Below are 16,656 nucleotides of genomic sequence, written 5' to 3'. Positions count from 1 at the left end.
AAGTCGGTGACTTTCTCTCCGCGAGCCAGATTCTCTAACCTCTGCGGCTCTGCAGCTGCGAGGGCGGATTTCAGTTCGTCTGCCCGGATGAGAAGTTAGATCCTGGCAAATTGGGAGTAAACTAAAATGTGGCGATCTGTGTTTGGTTGGAGAATCATCTGCGCGACGTGAACGCTGATGTCAGCAGACTACGGGGCTCCATGTAGTGCACAATATGGAAAATGCGCTGGCCAATCAGAAACACTAAACAGCGAATCACCCAAAAAAAAAAACAGTGAATCAGAAAAACACGACGGCAAATCAAAAGAACAAAACTCAAATCAGAAAAGAAAAAGGTCAAATTAAAAAACATGACGTCAAATTAAAAAACTGGTGTTCTGGTCATTGGATTTTCTTTTCAATAACGGGTATTCACAATTTTTGGGGGGGAAAGTTTGAATTTCATTTTTCTATTTCGAATAACAAAAAACACAACAATCACGAGAGAAAACCGAAACGGGAAGAAGTCCTGTTCTTTCTCGTGCTCTCCAACCGGACACGGTCGCGTACGAGGCGAGAGACGCGCCGAAGGAGTTGGCGTTCAGATCGCGGCTTCCGATTCGCCGGTTAAGGGGAAACGCTACGCGAATCTGTCGACGCTGAGCGAACTGCTCCAACGCGCTTCAATCATCTGAAAGTATGTTCTAAAGAGTCTTTGGCCTCGTTCTGGGACGCGTCCAGCTGGGGTGGTTTTTCCATCTGGACCTCTTTCCGTTTTCTCTTCATCAGTTTAATAATTAGCACTAACGCGGCCGTGCGTTGTAAAACTGTGCGGAGACGTGAAATCCAGCGTAACACGACACAACACACAGAGCGACATCTTCTCCTGGGATCACAAAGCATCTTTCACTCTCTTTAATTACTGATCCAGAATCCATTGTGGACAATTATGGACAATGGACAATCGTTGCTCGCAAAACCATCCGTTTAAATTCCATCTGCACTATTATGCTCAGTCGACAGACGCATGATATTTATATACTTCTACTTATGTCCTTTTATACATGTTCCTTTTTACCTCCTGTTCTTTTAAAGTGAATGTGGGAAAAGTTCTGTGCTGCTCGCTCTCCTTCTCCTTTTATCATCACGCTTAGAGTTTAATGGCTGAATCCCGCTGGAGAGATGGGGGAACAATTCATTTGTGTTGACGTAGGACATGATACAGTACAGTCACACGCAGAGCACAAGAAATGTCCAATGAGATCTTTGGCTCTTCTTGGTTTTATAGAGTCAATTATCGATATTTGGATTTGGACTCAGTTATTCCACTTCTGTCATATTGTTTATTTTTTTCCCACAGTCTCTAGAATGAAGTCATAAGGGGTCAAGAAATTATTTCTGGGTCAAACGATAATCAACGGTTTTCATTAATTGGGGCTCAACACAAGCCATGTAAGCTTTCAGAAAAAAGTTAATATGTGATTAATTATACACTGTTGGTTTATTTTTTTTTAGGTCGTCAGAGGAATAATGAACGTGTTGTGTTCCAACGATGAACTCAAAGTCCTGTGAAAGACGGAGCAAAGTCAAAGTTTCTGTGCGCGAGAGTTCCCCGACGGGGCAGGAATCCAATATCCAAAGCGCCGGAGGCCAAGTCCCGATTAAATCTCATTTAAACAAAGCAACGATCTTTTCCACTGATTTAATTTCACCCCCGGCGATGTCATCCTGTCTCTCGGAGAGATGTTTGGCTTTCGGCGACTCGTCCGCCGCCAAAAAAAAAGGGAAGAAGGTTCGGCAGCAGGGGCTCATTCACATTTTCACATCCCAAAAGTTTTAATTGATTTAATGGAGTTTATTGAACCAAAAATGAATGTTCGCCAGCGTCGAAAGTTTCAATTGGATCCCGTTCCAAAAGAAAGAAGGACATTCGTGGCTCGTGTTGACATGCGATGGAGGTCGTGTCTTCTTGGAGACATTCTAACTGTGCCCCTCTTCCTGTCCCCGCCATCGACAGACGTGTGTCGCAGTCCGCTGGTGTCCAACCTGCCGCCGCCGTCCTTCAGGAGCTCGTCGCAGCTGTCCGGCAGCCACGGGCCGGGCTTCGCCAAGCTGAACCGCAGAGAAGGTCGGTAGCAACGACGGCGACTGCACCACACGCATGTGGTGATCACGCATGTACATGAATCTGCGTTTTGAGGTATTGAAAAAAAACTCAAACAAGCACATTTATGAATTTGTTTGGGCGTACTGTAGGATCTTTCTTGGATGGAATCTTTTTACATTTCACACTATATGTTTGTCGTTTGATGTCATCAGCTCTGGAAATTAGGAAACTTAAGATAAGATGAGATGAGAAAAACCTTTATTCGTCCCACAATGGGGAAATTTGGATATTACAGCAGCAAAGTGGACAGAAGAATATATGAAGAAGAAATTTACAAAAAAAGGGTTAGCATGTACAAATTTAACAAAAAAATAACATTAAATAAAAATACAAAGGTATATTAATACTATATACAGAGTAGCAAAAGTTGCACATGGAGACTAAATATAAATATTGCACATTTAGTTATTGCACTTAACATGCACAAGGAAGGCGATGCTTCTCATATGAACATTTGCTCAAATGACAATTAACGGTGCAAAAGAAAAACTTTACTCCCCCATCACTTTTTTATTTGCATCCGAGCGTCACCGGCTCCTGATTCGACTCCGTGGTTCTGCCGCTTCCCGCGAACAGGTCGCTGACAAGTTCTCCATGCGCAGGCGATAGATAATTCGCATAATCCAAATATAAATATCAGGGTTGTGTATTTTGTTTTTGGAGCCAAAACAGAATATTCTCCGGTGGATATTTCATTCCGTTGCCTAAAGAGATGAAGATGACCTTTTTCCATCTGTACTCTGGATATTTACAGGATGGGGACGCACATGTTCGCACATTCTGCACTTCCCACTGTACATGCTTCACTAGTTGGGAGTTCTGATTTCATTCCACCAGGTGTTTTCCTCCTATAAACCCTCAGGATGCCGACATCATGCCATACTATATTTAAAGAGCATATACAACCGTCCGTTTTTTTATTAGGGCATAAGAAAAAAAATGAGTTAATGTGAATATCTTTATTTTTTTTATATTTTGAGAATAATGTTGAAATGTAGAGAATAAAGTCGAAATATTATATTGAGAATAAAGTAGAAAATTGGGACCAGGAAGCACTTTTCAGCAGCACCAAACAACCGGCTGTCGATGTTCTGTTAGCCAGTTTGCTAGCTGCTAACCAAGTGGTAAAGTTGCGACATTGTTATGGAGAGGCTGAATCTGGAAGAAACGATGCGGTGACAGCGGGTGTTTGGACGTCGACGTGTGTCCTGACACGATAACGTTCAATTGCAAACAACCGTTAATGAATTTCGAGAGGCGTGTAGTTACCGAGGCTTAGCGTAGCTTCGCTAACGGTAGTTAACGTGGACGTGTGACAGCTGAGCTGGAATCACAACACGGACGTTTAGGGCTGTTCGACTTTAATCTCAACATTTCGACTTTGTTCTCAAAATGTGAAATAAATTTAAAAAAATCTTCGCCCTCATGTTTTCTCCTTCTCGTGCCTGGCCCTGATACTCTTCCGTACCTGAACCATTTAATGAGACTGTGTCTGTTTCCCAAACGGCAACAGTGTCACTGTCACAAAGAATAGATAAAGCAGCATGTTTGACGGATCGTCGGGGGGCTCGGTGTTACTGTTGGTGTTACTGTTGCAGGCCTGTTACGCCCCCCCCCCCCCCCACAGTAGCCCCATATAGAATTTAGCAGTTTAGCATCAATAAAAGATTGGCGGCGTTCTTTGTCATCCTTTTATTTTATTTTTTTTGCTATACTTTCATCTGCAAAGTTTTCACCGGTTGTGCAGATAAGAGGAGGACCGACGCACTCGGCGGCACACAACATCCCACAAGTAACGATAAGTGTGAGATCCCTTGACGCCCTCCGGAGGGGGGAGGCACCGCGATGGAGGATCTGAGGGAGACGCACAGCACACAAGTCGACGCTCCCTCGACGTGTTTGATGGCAAACAAAAAGCTGCGAGCGCACACACACACACACACACACACACACACACACACACACCGTGTTGCCACCTCGCTCCCGTCTGTTCACCGATCGGAGTTTGATCTGCGTCGAAGAAGCATCACGACGCGCCTGAAGACAGATCAGATTGCGCGCGAATGGCGGAAAAAGACATAAGTTGGCGGGTTTTTTTTCTTGTGCAGCTTCAAAAAGGAAAAGGAGACGTGAAGAGGCGAAGTAATGGAACGAGACGGGAAACACTGAAAGACAGAACAGGTCCCGCGCTCCGACTGCGTCATTTAGTCGTTAACCTGGTGGATTCTGATCTGCACTGCAAAGAGGCAACGAGCAGACGTGAGACGAACTGTTCTGGAAAAACTGGATCGTACTCTCGCTCTCTTTTCCTTTTTCAGATTTTGAAATTTGAGGTTTGGAGAGTTGGATTTTGTTCATTTAAGTTTAAGTTTTGTTACCTTACTTATGAAATACTCTTTTCTCCTTCTTACCTTCATTTGGGTGCTGCTCCTTCAAACCCGTGACACTTAAACCTAACTATACCCTTCAACTATTATAAAACATATACTTTATTGATTTAAATGGACAGTACCTAATGTAAAATATATTTGACCCAATGTGAAATATCAGATAACAGCAGAATTTACTATAATTCTGCTGCTCTTGTATACATCACATACAAGCTGCCGGGCTGGCTGCATTTGTTTTATTTATTTATCATTGTACTGAGACCTGACTGTACTTTTTTACTATATATCATAAAAATAGTTTATGGCTCAATGAATCTAATGTGGTTTTATGAAAAGCGAAAACACACCAGAAAACAAAACGCCTCATTGATGTGGAAAAGAATAATACAAAAAAATACAAAAAACTAAATAATTAATTAGTGAATAATTAGTGAATCCCAGCTGTTTCTTTCCTCTTTCATTCGTCTTCCAGCTGCTGCTGCTGCTGCGAACGCTCCTCGTCCTCCGCGGCCGTTTCTCCGAGGAGCCTCTTCGTCCGGAGCTCATTTACAAACAGAATCAACGCGCCGCTCGGCGCTGGTGTTGTATACTAAGATAATGTGAGCCACATGAGCTACTCACAGTGCATATATTGACAAAAAGACACTACACTGGCTGTGAAGTCTGGAGCTCGGCGCCGTTGGCCTGTGAATTCACTTCCTGGTTTGTTTTTTTTTGAGAATGCAAATTTCGCTCAGATTCATAAACCGCGTGTTCAGGGGACGTCGCCCGGACTTTGATCAGTCATTGATTACTCATTGAAGGCTTATGAATTAAATTCTTTTCTGAAATTTCTGACTTATAGTTTTGAGCGCAGGGACCGAAACCTACGGGATAATTTCACAAGTGCTGTCGTCCCAAATGAATTTGGATTTTTAGTTTAGTTTATTAAGATGCCCGTTAGCTTCTGTCTGTCTTAAACGTCCTGGGGTCTCTATTATTTCATAAGACTATTACATAAGATGGATTACATACATTCATAACATTCATACTCACAAAAACATGAGCTTACAAACAGAACATTCATACACACAACGTAACAAGAATCAACACAAGCTCAACACTGGGCTAAACAAAAAAATTAATAAAGTCACAAAATGATGGACAGATAGCTCAAAAGCTCAGAGTTCAGTTCCAAAGACCATTTCAAATCTTCGAGATCATTAAAAATGGACATGTAATCTACAGCGTTCTACACTATTTCTTGTGTAAATATACTCAACTTTAACTTTTTATGAAAACATATTTGATCATTTTCTGAAATCCAAAAACGTATGTGATGAACTCCACGCCACCGTTGCTCCATTTGAGTGCATTTAAAAGACATAAAATTATCACAACCGCTGCTTTTGCTCCAGCTGTTATTCCATAAATATGAAAAATGAATATTCAGGAGGTGATACACTGAATCTGATGAGACTAAAACACGGAGGGCGCTAAAAAGTGGAGCCTGATTCCTTGTTGCATAAAAAAGCTCATCGATTAGTCGTGAGCCTGTAACTGTAAAAGTCAAAGAGGTGATAAAGAAATAACAAATAGTGTCACGCTCACTGTTTTCACTGCCAGTTAAATGCCAATATACTTGATGAATGGAATATTTGAAGACTTAACGAGCCCCACCTCTTGTATGCGAATGAGTTTTAAATGTGATTTACATGACGTCGACAGCGTCCGTCCCTCCGCCTGCTCTCTGCCCGTCAGATTGATCATCCGCTGCTCGAGAAGCGTGCGGCCGCTTCCAATATCTGACCTCTCAACCGCCAGCGTCTGTAACCTCATGAAAATATGCGGAGGGCGTCTCTTTCCCACTCGGGCACAACTCCGAGATGGAGTTCAGAAAACGAATCTCTGTAGTGACTCGCCCTAATCGAATATCTGCCTCGGGAGTGATGAGATGCTGCATACCAAAAAAGAAAAAAAAAATCAATGTTATGTTGTTTTATTCCTGCAATGTGCTTCTCGGTGGAAAGGTTGAAAACCCTCTTGCTCCCATTTTCCTTACTTTGCCTCCGCTGATACGAAGCGACTCAACTGTCACGGAGCTTTGTTTTAGACGCATATTTCAAATTTCTAATCTGTGGTTGCCAAGAAAAATGGAATTTCACCGACAGTCGCGTGACACCGATCACGGTCTGCGGTCGTGATTATTAATGTGACGTGTCGTCTGCGTCGCATTAAAAAACAACATGCTGCTCTATTATCAGTGTGAATTATGGCCTGTTATGACGTATTGGTATAATGATAATCATACTTCTGTCTTTGTGAGGACCAATAACATCCCACTCCACCGGGCCCAAGTGTCTCAGAGGAGATTCAAAGTGGTCCTGATGTGAAAAGCTTCTAGGAGGAGGAGGAGGAGGAGGAGGGCAATTAGTGGTTGTGGGAATAAGGTGCAGAAATGCTTCGTGGGTAAGAAAGTCCGGGTTATGGGCATTAAAAGGAATGTTAAAAGACAGAAGAAGTCTTATGAGCAAATAGAAACTACAAATAGAAAGTAAAACAGAACTACAAATAGAAAAACACAACTGTGAAACACAAAACACACCGTAAGTACAAAACGCAACGGCTAAAAAGTTTTGCCGTTGTGTTTTTTTTAATTTGCCGTTGTGTTTTTTTTAATTTGCCGTTGTGTTTTTTTTAATTTGCCGTTGTGTTTTTTTAATTTGCCGTTGTGTTTTTTTTCATTTGCCGTTGTGTTTTTTTAATTTGCCGTTGTGTTTTTTTTTAATTTGCCGTTGTGTTTTTTTAATTTGTCGTTGTGTTTTTTTAATTTTTTTTTCTTTGATTTGTTGTGGTGTTTTCCACCGTAGTTTTGTCTTCATAAAACAAAAGCTTTTTTTGCACATCTATATTTCAAATCCGTGCGTTGCTTGCGTCAACACTGACTTGTCCTACGTGGTGCATCGCTACATTTGTTTGGCTTCATCCGCTTTTCAACAGCAAAGACGGCGCGAAACCAAGTCGGTGTGGGTGACTGTTCTCCTGCACGGAACAAAACCAAATGGTGACCCACTTGTACATTCAATCCTCCATTGTGCTACAACTCCCACACCTCTCGGGTTAGACACGGACGCCGTGGGAAATTAAACGGATTTAAAGGAAATTGATTCACTTTACAGGAAAGGACGGTCGAAATTAGCGTAGAAGTCAAAACGCGCGCGCGTGGGAGATGGCACCAAAATGTCCCTTTGGTATGACTCAGCACTTACACACACACACACACACACACACACACCTTGTGGGGTTTTAATTATTCAAAGCATCTTCATTTTATGGTCCTCTGCTCTGTCCCCCCAGATTAGACGAAGGTCTGCAATGAAGTGGCAACTTTTAATACTGTAGAAGTCTCTCGGCGTCCGGCTGCTGCTGCTCATAGCTCGGCCTCGTGCGCAGGAACGAGTCCTTGAGCTACAGATTAAACTCTCTGGACCGTTCCCAATTAAACATCAAAGAAAAGACGGTGATAAAGACATTTTCTTTTTTTCCCGCTCGGGGCTTTTGAAACTCTCTGTTCGAGTTCCGGTCTGATGAAGAAGAAGAAAAAAAAATGGCTAGATAGTAAGATTTGTCTCACGTCTGAGAGCTCTTCCGTCTTTTGTTCATGCGCCGGCGGTCGGACTTTGCAGATACGTCCGCAGCTGCGTGTTTGCTGAATCGTTTTGAAGGAATTCTCATAATCTTTTTAACAATCTGCCCAGGCGCCGGAGGTTGGTCTCCCCGGAGCTCGGACAGGTACCAGTGGCTGGAGGTGGACCTGGGCGGCCGCACGCAGATCACGGCCGTCGCCACGCAGGGTCGCTACGGCAGCTCCGATTGGCTGACGGCCTACCTGCTGATGTTCAGCGACACGGGACACAACTGGAAGCAGCATCGGCAGGAGGACAACATCGGGGTGAGCGAGCCGCGCGCGGGAAGTTATCCTCGTCGGAACATTACAGCAATAATGTGAATTGAAATGTTAAAACACAAACAATGAACCAGGGCATGAAGCTGTTAGGTGATGTTTCTGGTGACACGTAACATCTTTCAGTGTCTTCAACTGAAATAATGAAGATGGATCTTGATTTTGTGGTTGAATTGACAGCGGAAGTCGAGAGAAGCTCAGAATAAAAGTAAGCTCCGTAAGTCTCCAGACGAGTTCTTCCACTGCCTGACCAAAACCCTCTTAGAGGAATCATCATCTCACATTCTTTCTCCTCGTACAGACAGGAAAAATCCTCCGTGACAAACGGTTTTTCGGTTTAAAACCGACGAGAGGTACGATTCTCCCGGTGAGCGCAAATCCGACGTCAGCCTCCGGCTTCCCCCCTCGGAGAACGGGAGGAACAGGCTTCTCGCGGCTTACAAAGCTTGTTGATTTCACACTCGGCATAAATCAGGATAAACCCGCGGCGTGCCTCTCCAAGAGTCCCTCTGAAGGCGCCGCATATTAGTCGGCATGGTTTCACTGCGGCTTTCGCCGGGGAGGCGGAGAGAGTCGACAGCTGAGCCGCTTCATCAGTCACAATTCCTCCCGGACCCTCTCGCTTCCCTTTAAGCTTAAGAGGCCAGAAGTTTGGGAGCCTGAGTAATTTCTCCTCCTTCTCTCTCTTCACATCTGCCACAAAGGAGTGCGAACGGGCAGATGGTGTTTGGAATATATATATATATATTCTTTTTCTAACCAGGGAATAAATGCCTAAGTGTTAATGGAGGTGAAGGGGATTGGAAGAACATCACACGATTCCTTACAGCGCAGATTCTGCTGAGTGTCATCCTGAAACGCAAATATGGCACAGCCAGACACTGGCTGTTGAAAAGTTTAGGTGTGGAGTTCGAGCTAATCCACGTGGGACACATTGACCTTTGCGGATTTAGTTGAGTAAGACCTCGCGATGGAAAAATTGAGCTCTGGTTGCGGCCGTGTTCTTGGGCCCCAACCAGCTAAGAGATCGCAACGCGATTGGCTGCACGCTCTTCTTCTTCTTCTTCGTCTTCGTCGGTTTCTTTAACGGCGGTCGCCGACCGGCGTAACAGGCGCATTAGCGGCGCCTTCTGCTCCGGAGTTTTCCCCTTTGTCCCTTGACAGTGGCAGATGTTAAAAAGTGGCGGAAAAGCGAAAGAGGAGCGGTAGATGAAGTGACTTTTTCCTTGTAGCGACGACAACTAACCCATAGCACAACCCGAACCCTAACCAGACCAAACGCTGCATTTAAATGCTTTAAAAGTGCAAAATCAAAGAAAATATCGGAGGCGTTCCGCCGTCTGCGGCGGACCGACGAAGGAACTCATTCTCATCCGGTCGTCGGTACCGTGTGTCCTCGGTTCACAGACAAATTCATGCAGTTGTTGAATCGGACCGTGGACGTCTTGAGCAGAAGTAGTTATGAAGGATTTCTGGTTCGCTATGCACCTCATAATAATTAAGACGGTCGCGTTTTCCAAACTGAAACTGTGAGCAGCGGCCGTGCCGACGTCTCAATTTTCTCTCTCTCGGCCTGCAAAACGTGTTTGTACCATTGATTCCCGTCTCGTAACTGTCTTGCTCTTTTGTGGAGCCGTTCATTCTGCTGCCAGAGGAGGTCAATAAAAGGGATTTGTTGCGCGACAGAGCTTATAAACTATACGGCGGCTTCCTCTATCTGGACTCCCTGTCCGTTTCCTCGCAGGTCAGGACAGTCGGCTGTTCGTCAGCGGTGCAATAGAGACGCTGAAGTTGAATGTAGGCGGAACGTTTGTAAGCTGTTTCTTTACTCTTGGTGATTTGATTGGAGATTCACCCTTTGAAGGACTCAATACCTCGACTCAGGCCATGTTACCAAGAGCCAGAGCAACTCAACCACGCCAGGCGTCGCTCCTCTCATCCTCCTCTGTGGAGGTTATGGGAATCAAAGCTCCGCCGTTCAAAGCCGTGAGATTAGTGTAACGCAGGGTGACGTGTGGTTCCGGGTGATAAGTCAACATCTCCGAGGAAGTTCCACACGGTAGGGCGGCAATACATGCAGATGTGCAAGAAGAGGAGCTAGAAAGTTCTGAAGGAGGACGACACTCACCCAGCCGTGTTACGTCCTTCTGCACACAGAATATATTTGAATAAGCGGTAAAAAAAAACAGAATGACGAGCCGGAAAAACAGAATGAAGTTTAAGAGCAAAAGAGAAAAGTGTTGAGATTCGAAAAGAAGAAGAACCTGAAAACCAAGTGCATTTTCTCTACTATTTAAAAAGAAGGACATAAACGGGGGGTTACGATCATTGCCCCATCTTGAAGGTAAAAATAAATCCCCCCACAAAGATTGTTCCAGGATCAGAGAGGTTAATAAATGTTCCTCTCCGTGGACCGAGTGTTTACCAAATCGCCCTATAACACCTATAACACTACACCTCTAGTGCTGCACAAATCAAATTTTCTACCTGATTGAGAAGCCGCTCAGCAGGAACGTCGGCCTCCGTCTCCACAATTTTCCCTTCATTAAGATGCAAAAACAAAAAAAAAAAAGAAAAGACGCGTCCCCTCCTCGCAAGGCGCCTTGGGGGTCCCGCCGCTCGGCTTCGGTGAGCAGGTGGAAGAAGAACACGTTCACCTGTTCGGTCGCGAGCTCCAGCGCGATGAAGATCCACCGGGAGACGCGCCTCAGCTCCCTTTGCGGCGTCGCTCACGAGGTAGAGGCGGGCGAGTGCATTGACCATGTCACCTTTTTCTTCCTTCCTCTTCAGGCCTTTGCAGGAAACAGCAACGCAGACAGCGTCGTGCAGCACAAGCTCCGGCATCCGGTGATCGCCCGCTACGTCCGCCTCTTCCCGCTCGACTGGAACCCCCACGGTCGGATCGGACTCCGACTGGAGACCTACGGATGTCCTTACGGTCAGTTCTGGGTTTTTTAGTCATTCATTTTTTGGGGGGATTTGGATCACTACCAAACGAGATGTCTGTGGAGATTCTCATTCGTCCAGGTCATAGTTATTGAGGTTCGGAGGGTTTTGAAAAGCCTGGGACCCAGACGAATTCTGGGAGCTCATTCAATTCACTCCGCCAGACTCACGTTCTGGATCTCCTCCATTTGGAATGGGATGTGGCACCGGCAGAAAACTCTCCGGTCCAATCGCAAACGATTATCTGACAACGGGCGGGGTTTATACCACGACGTGGAGGGAAGCAACCTTTGTAAACCACCAAGATGGCTGCCGCCGATGAACGAGCATTTGACTTTAAAAAAGTACCGATATTTACCCATTTCTCCCACAAACCCCCCCCCCCGTCAATCTCTCGTTCACAGACATCGTCTGCTCTCTGCTCTGGTCTGTCACTCAACAGATGTCACATGATTCGTCTCACTGGTTGTAGTTTCTATCCAATTGCGTCCCGAGGGCATTTTGGTCTGCGTCCGTTGTGGCGTTACGCCTCTTGGAAATGGAAAATGAACCCAGAGGTCCCAGACTCATACGCATTTTAAGTAGAAGTCTGGATACGCCAGGCTAACAACACTAGTTACCATGTCAGCAAATAGCATTTGATCAGAACCGAAATCCAGATGACTTGTTTGCTCTATGGATGACCTCCTACCCCTGAACCGAGTTAGAGAGAACAAGTTGGAGGAAGGCAGTGGATCAGGGTTGACATGTGACAGACATGTGGGAGCCAACATGGCACCTGCTGGCCAGGTGAAGAAAGGCCAGGCCGACCGAGAGGAGGCAGGAGAGGACATGTGGCCATGACAGAAACAGAAAAAAAGCTCGCCTCTTCCTTTTATATCTCGCCGCTTCGGCTGAGGAGGTTTCGTCTCGAGAATAAAGAAGTGAAACGTCAGTCAGAAGTCGACCCAGTGTGAAAAGTTAATCAGTTCTTCTGCTGCTCGCAGACAAGCTCCTGCACAGGCTTGTCATGCAAGTCCACGATGAAGTGAAATGTTAATAACAAAATGTAAAAAACTGTTTTAACTCTAAAAAAAAAAATATCTCGTATATATAAATAAAAAGAAACACTTGTGCAAGAATCAATTATCTTTGAAAGGAACAAATGTGTGTGGCTCCTCTGTTGGTTTTCGGGTTGATTTAACGGTTTCTTTCAGCTCAGAAGAAATGGGATTTAATTAGACTCTGAGGACGCTGGCAACACTTCCTGGTTTCATCCAAAAGGTGAAGAGAAAGAGAGACGAAAAAAGCCTCCTTGGCTTTGACTTTTGTATAATTAAATGTGGGGGTTTGTACGGTTTCCCAGCTGGAAAAAAAGGTCCAAATGCACTGAATGCTTCAGATGACATTTCTAATTTGATGCTTCAATAGTGACACTGTAGGCGGGAGATGTGCGTTGTCAGCGCCAAGATGAGCAACGGTTAAGGGATATTTCTTTTGGAGCGACACGAAAGATGCTCCGTCGTCTGTAATCCGCTTTTCTCGTATTCCGATACCGGCGTGAAGGTGAGCTTCGTGACTCATCGCTCACGCGGCGAACTCTCCTGCGATTGGTTCATGGTTCAAAAATCAAACATTATGATAATGCAAACTGCAAACTGCACAGATCTTTTGTCATTGTTGAAGACCAGAACAACTGAGACGATGATGGTGGAGACAAATCAAGTTAACACCGTGTAAAATAAGTTCAGGTATACAGAGCATTAGATTGCATCTTGTTGAATTAAAGTTAGAAAGGTGTGTGTGTGTGTGTTTGCCTGTGCGTGAGTACGTGCGTGTGTGTGTATTTAATAACTCAATTTAATCAGGCATGGACGGATTTTCACCAAACTTGTTGGGCCTATTAAGATAAAATAAGAATCCTTTATTTGTACCACAATGGGGAAATTTAGGTTTTATAGCAACAAGGTGGATTGCGGAAATTTAAATAAGCAATAAGAAAATGTTAATACATAAAATATAAATACCATATACAGATCAGCAGTAACAATAATTCCACATGGAGTATGAAATATTGCACGGCCGGTAATTGCAATGTATCCACGTCATAATAGGACTAGAGAGACGACGGGAAGTTCATATTAATGCATGAACTTTTGCAAACAATTAGATTAGATTAGATTTTTATACATCCCCAATGCTTTTCATTGAAATTGACATCATCGAATTAAGTGTATATGAAAAATAAGCTAATTTCAAAAGATCAAACTTCACCAAAAAACACAAATAAAAACTTTTAAACCCGCAGCCAATTAACTTTTCTATCTTTTAAAGAATCCAGAATGTTTTCATAGTTTTGTTTGTTTGTTTATGTAAAGTTTGAAGGTGCAGAGAAATGTATGATGATGAGAATCCTTGTGTTGGCTTTGGATCCGAGTCGTCTCTGAACAATATGCCGACGGCTCCATCGGGACGGAGGATTTAGAGAAGAGATTTGAATGGATGTGTGTTTAGAGAAAACGCCATAAATTGTGAGAGAGATCTTCAAGGACGAAGGGAGAATCTAAACTTTGGTGAATCAGCTGCGCGACCTTCTGCGACTCATTCAGAGCATCTGCATTATGGCTTTTACTTCGCTGAATGTATATTTGCGTTGGTAAAAAAAAATTCTGAGCACGGTTCAATTTTTTAGTTTTGAACGAGTGAGTAAAGTGTGTTTTTGTTATTTTCCCCAGACTCTGACGTGGTGAGCTTCGACGGCCACAGCAGCTTCCTCTACCGGTGGAGTCCCAGGCCGAGGCAGGCGACCAGGACAAGCATCTCCCTGAAGTTCAAAACCCTGAGGAATTCTGGGACTCTGCTCCGCGCGGAGGGGCGGAGCGAGCACAGCCTCACGCTGGAGTTAGAGAAGGGGAAGCTTCTGGTTGTCCTGCGAAAAGGTAAAACCTCTGAAATACTTGTACATGTAGCAACTTTACATGAAAAACCTACGTCCTGTCGTCATCACCTACGTGGGCTGTGTCCCTGACACTTGACTCCGATTGGTTTGTAGACGGGCGTGCGTCTGACGGGGCTCAGCCCTATTCCCTGTTTCTATGAAATTTCCCCCCCGCATCAAAATTGGACTCTATGTTAGGTTGAGGGAACATAGGGTTGAGGGAACATAGGACTGAGGGAACATAGGGATGAGGGAACATAGGGTTGAGGGAATCTAGGGTTGAGGGAACCTAGGCCTAAGGAAACATAGGGTTGAGGGAACCTTGGGTTGAGGGAACCTAGGACTGAGGGAACATAGGGATGAGGGAACATAGGGTTGAGGGAATCTAGGGTTGAGGGAACCTAGGCCTAAGGAAACATAGGGTTGAGGGAACCTTGGGTTGAGGGAACCTAGGACTGAGGGAACATAGGGTTGAGGAAACATAGGGTTGAGGGAACCTAGGGTTGAGGGAACCTAGGACTGAGGGAACATAGGGTTGAGGAAACATAGGGTTGAGGGAACCTAGGGTTGAGGGAACCTAGGACTGAGGGAACATAGGGTTGAGGAAACATAGGGTTGAGGGAACCTAGGGTTGAGGGAACCTAGGACTGAGGGAACATAGGGTTGAGGAAACATAGGGTTGAGGGAACCTAGGGTTGAGGGAACCTAGGACTGAGGGAACATAGGCCTAAGGAAACATAGGGTTGAGGGAACCTAGGGTTGAGGGAACCTAGGCCAACGCTCCTGTCTGACGTTGGCGTGTTGTCATTTCGGCGGGAAGCCTTTTCCGCTCTGCCGTCCTCGCGTGTCTTCTTTCTCTCTCTCATCGTCTCAGAAAACGTGACATGCATTTCTGCATTTTAATGCGTTTTCTAAAAGTTTACTTTTTATTGTTTCGTCGGAGGAAATTACAGTGAAATATTTTGTCTCCTCCTTCCCCAAGGTTCATCTTTACACTTCTTTTTAATTTTCCTTCTTCTATGATAGCTAGCCGCCTCAACTTCCTGTAATTGGTCCAAACGTTGGAACCATCCCCCCCAAAAAAGACCCCAAAACATCCCAGAGGTTTTCACACTGCTAACAAAAACAGAACCATGGATCAGTTTGATCCTGACCTAGACCGACTCTCTTGGTCGGACCGAATGTTGGTACATTGGTCCAGACCGTGGTCCGAGGAACCTTTCACACCTGCAATTTTTGTTTCCGACCAAACTGAAAAGTCCGAAGGTCCAAACGAGGTAGATGTGAAAGCGCCCCTAAGTGAACTTTTTATCAAGTTTGTTCCCAAAGAATCTTTCCATCTCCGCAGACTGACTCGTCAATGTCTGAGTCTCCGCTGAGAGGGGACGGGGATTATGTCACCGGGCCGAGCAGTTCCTGCTCGTGATAACGCGCTTTTCATTAGTCTGCGGCTTGTGCGTCTGACAACACGTCTCAACAAGCCGAGAGGTTGCCAAACCGCAGCGGCCATTTTATTGCTCTCGCAGCATTTCAGCGGCGGGGGGGGGGGGGACAGTATCGAGGTGTTTGCTGACCACCAGTCTCTCTTCTTATGCTGGTGCCATCGACTCACTGTATATGTGCTGTATTCGGTTAGAACGCTGAATTAATGCAGTATTCCACTTTACTTTCACACCTTCAGTTGACATGCAGAACTCCTCAGCCTTTGATGATGGTTGCACTAAGCTTACTCTGAGGAGAGCTTTTCTCAAAGGCAGGAAAAAGACAACCCTGATTGGTTACTGCCTTCAGGGTTTTTTCTCAGATGGGATTCAGATTTAATAATCCCAACACAAAGTGCCTTCTGCCTCCAGAAGGTGTGAGGTCGGAAAGACGCCGGCATGTAGGAGGATTAAAGACTGTTCCTGGGATGTTCTGTATTTTTTGGAATTCTCATTCATCATAAACCTTTTCAAGTGGTAACACAAATTTAAAGTATGAACCTGAATATGAGCATAATATGTCACCTTTAAAAGGGTATTTAATATCAACTCTCTTCTGTCTAGTTCTTGTTTTTTTGCCACGCCGGTCGTCTTCCTGCTTTAATTTGCTGCCTGCGTGACATTTCTCTCTGCCTCCTCAGCCTCTCGCCTTCACATTCGTCTTCTTCTTCTTCTGCCTTTTCCGCTTCCATAGTTCTTCCGTTTGTAATTTATCTTTCGCCCTTTGAATATTTGCCATCGCATTTCTTTTGCTCTCCATCCTTCATAAGTTTTCAGATTGAGTTAGTTATGTATTTACCTCCCACCACTGGCTGCTCCGTTGTGTCTCTTTC

At 44.8% G+C, this 16,656-nt stretch overlaps 1 protein-coding gene across 10 annotated transcripts in view; it reads left to right on the top strand.

Annotated features, from left to right (window-relative positions):
* The window catches only part of LOC118283832 (contactin-associated protein-like 4), a 47,458-nt gene that overhangs the window by 5,561 nt on the left and 25,241 nt on the right, over positions 1 to 16,656 (top strand). For 9 of the 10 annotated variants that reach the window (XR_007031602.1, XR_007031604.1, XR_007031603.1 and 6 more), the window contains exons 2-5: positions 1,997 to 2,107; positions 8,274 to 8,467; positions 11,270 to 11,417; positions 14,140 to 14,343. Coding sequence is in view for 7 of the 10 variants with exons in the window: in XM_047335166.1 (XP_047191122.1) it covers positions 1,997 to 2,107; positions 8,274 to 8,467; positions 11,270 to 11,417; positions 14,140 to 14,343 (657 nt within the window). In the remaining 3 variants the exon portion in view is untranslated. Of the gene's footprint in view, positions 1 to 1,494; positions 1,772 to 1,996; positions 2,108 to 8,273; positions 8,468 to 11,269; positions 11,418 to 14,139; positions 14,344 to 16,656 lie in introns of all 10 variants that reach the window. The other variant, XM_047335165.1, reaches the window with a different exon arrangement.

This window comes from Scophthalmus maximus, chromosome 10, assembly GCF_022379125.1.
Source record: "Scophthalmus maximus strain ysfricsl-2021 chromosome 10, ASM2237912v1, whole genome shotgun sequence".
Taxonomy (NCBI): domain Eukaryota; kingdom Metazoa; phylum Chordata; class Actinopteri; order Pleuronectiformes; family Scophthalmidae; genus Scophthalmus; species Scophthalmus maximus.
Note: the sequence above shows the minus strand (reverse complement) of the source record. Positions and strands in the feature narration are given on the sequence as shown.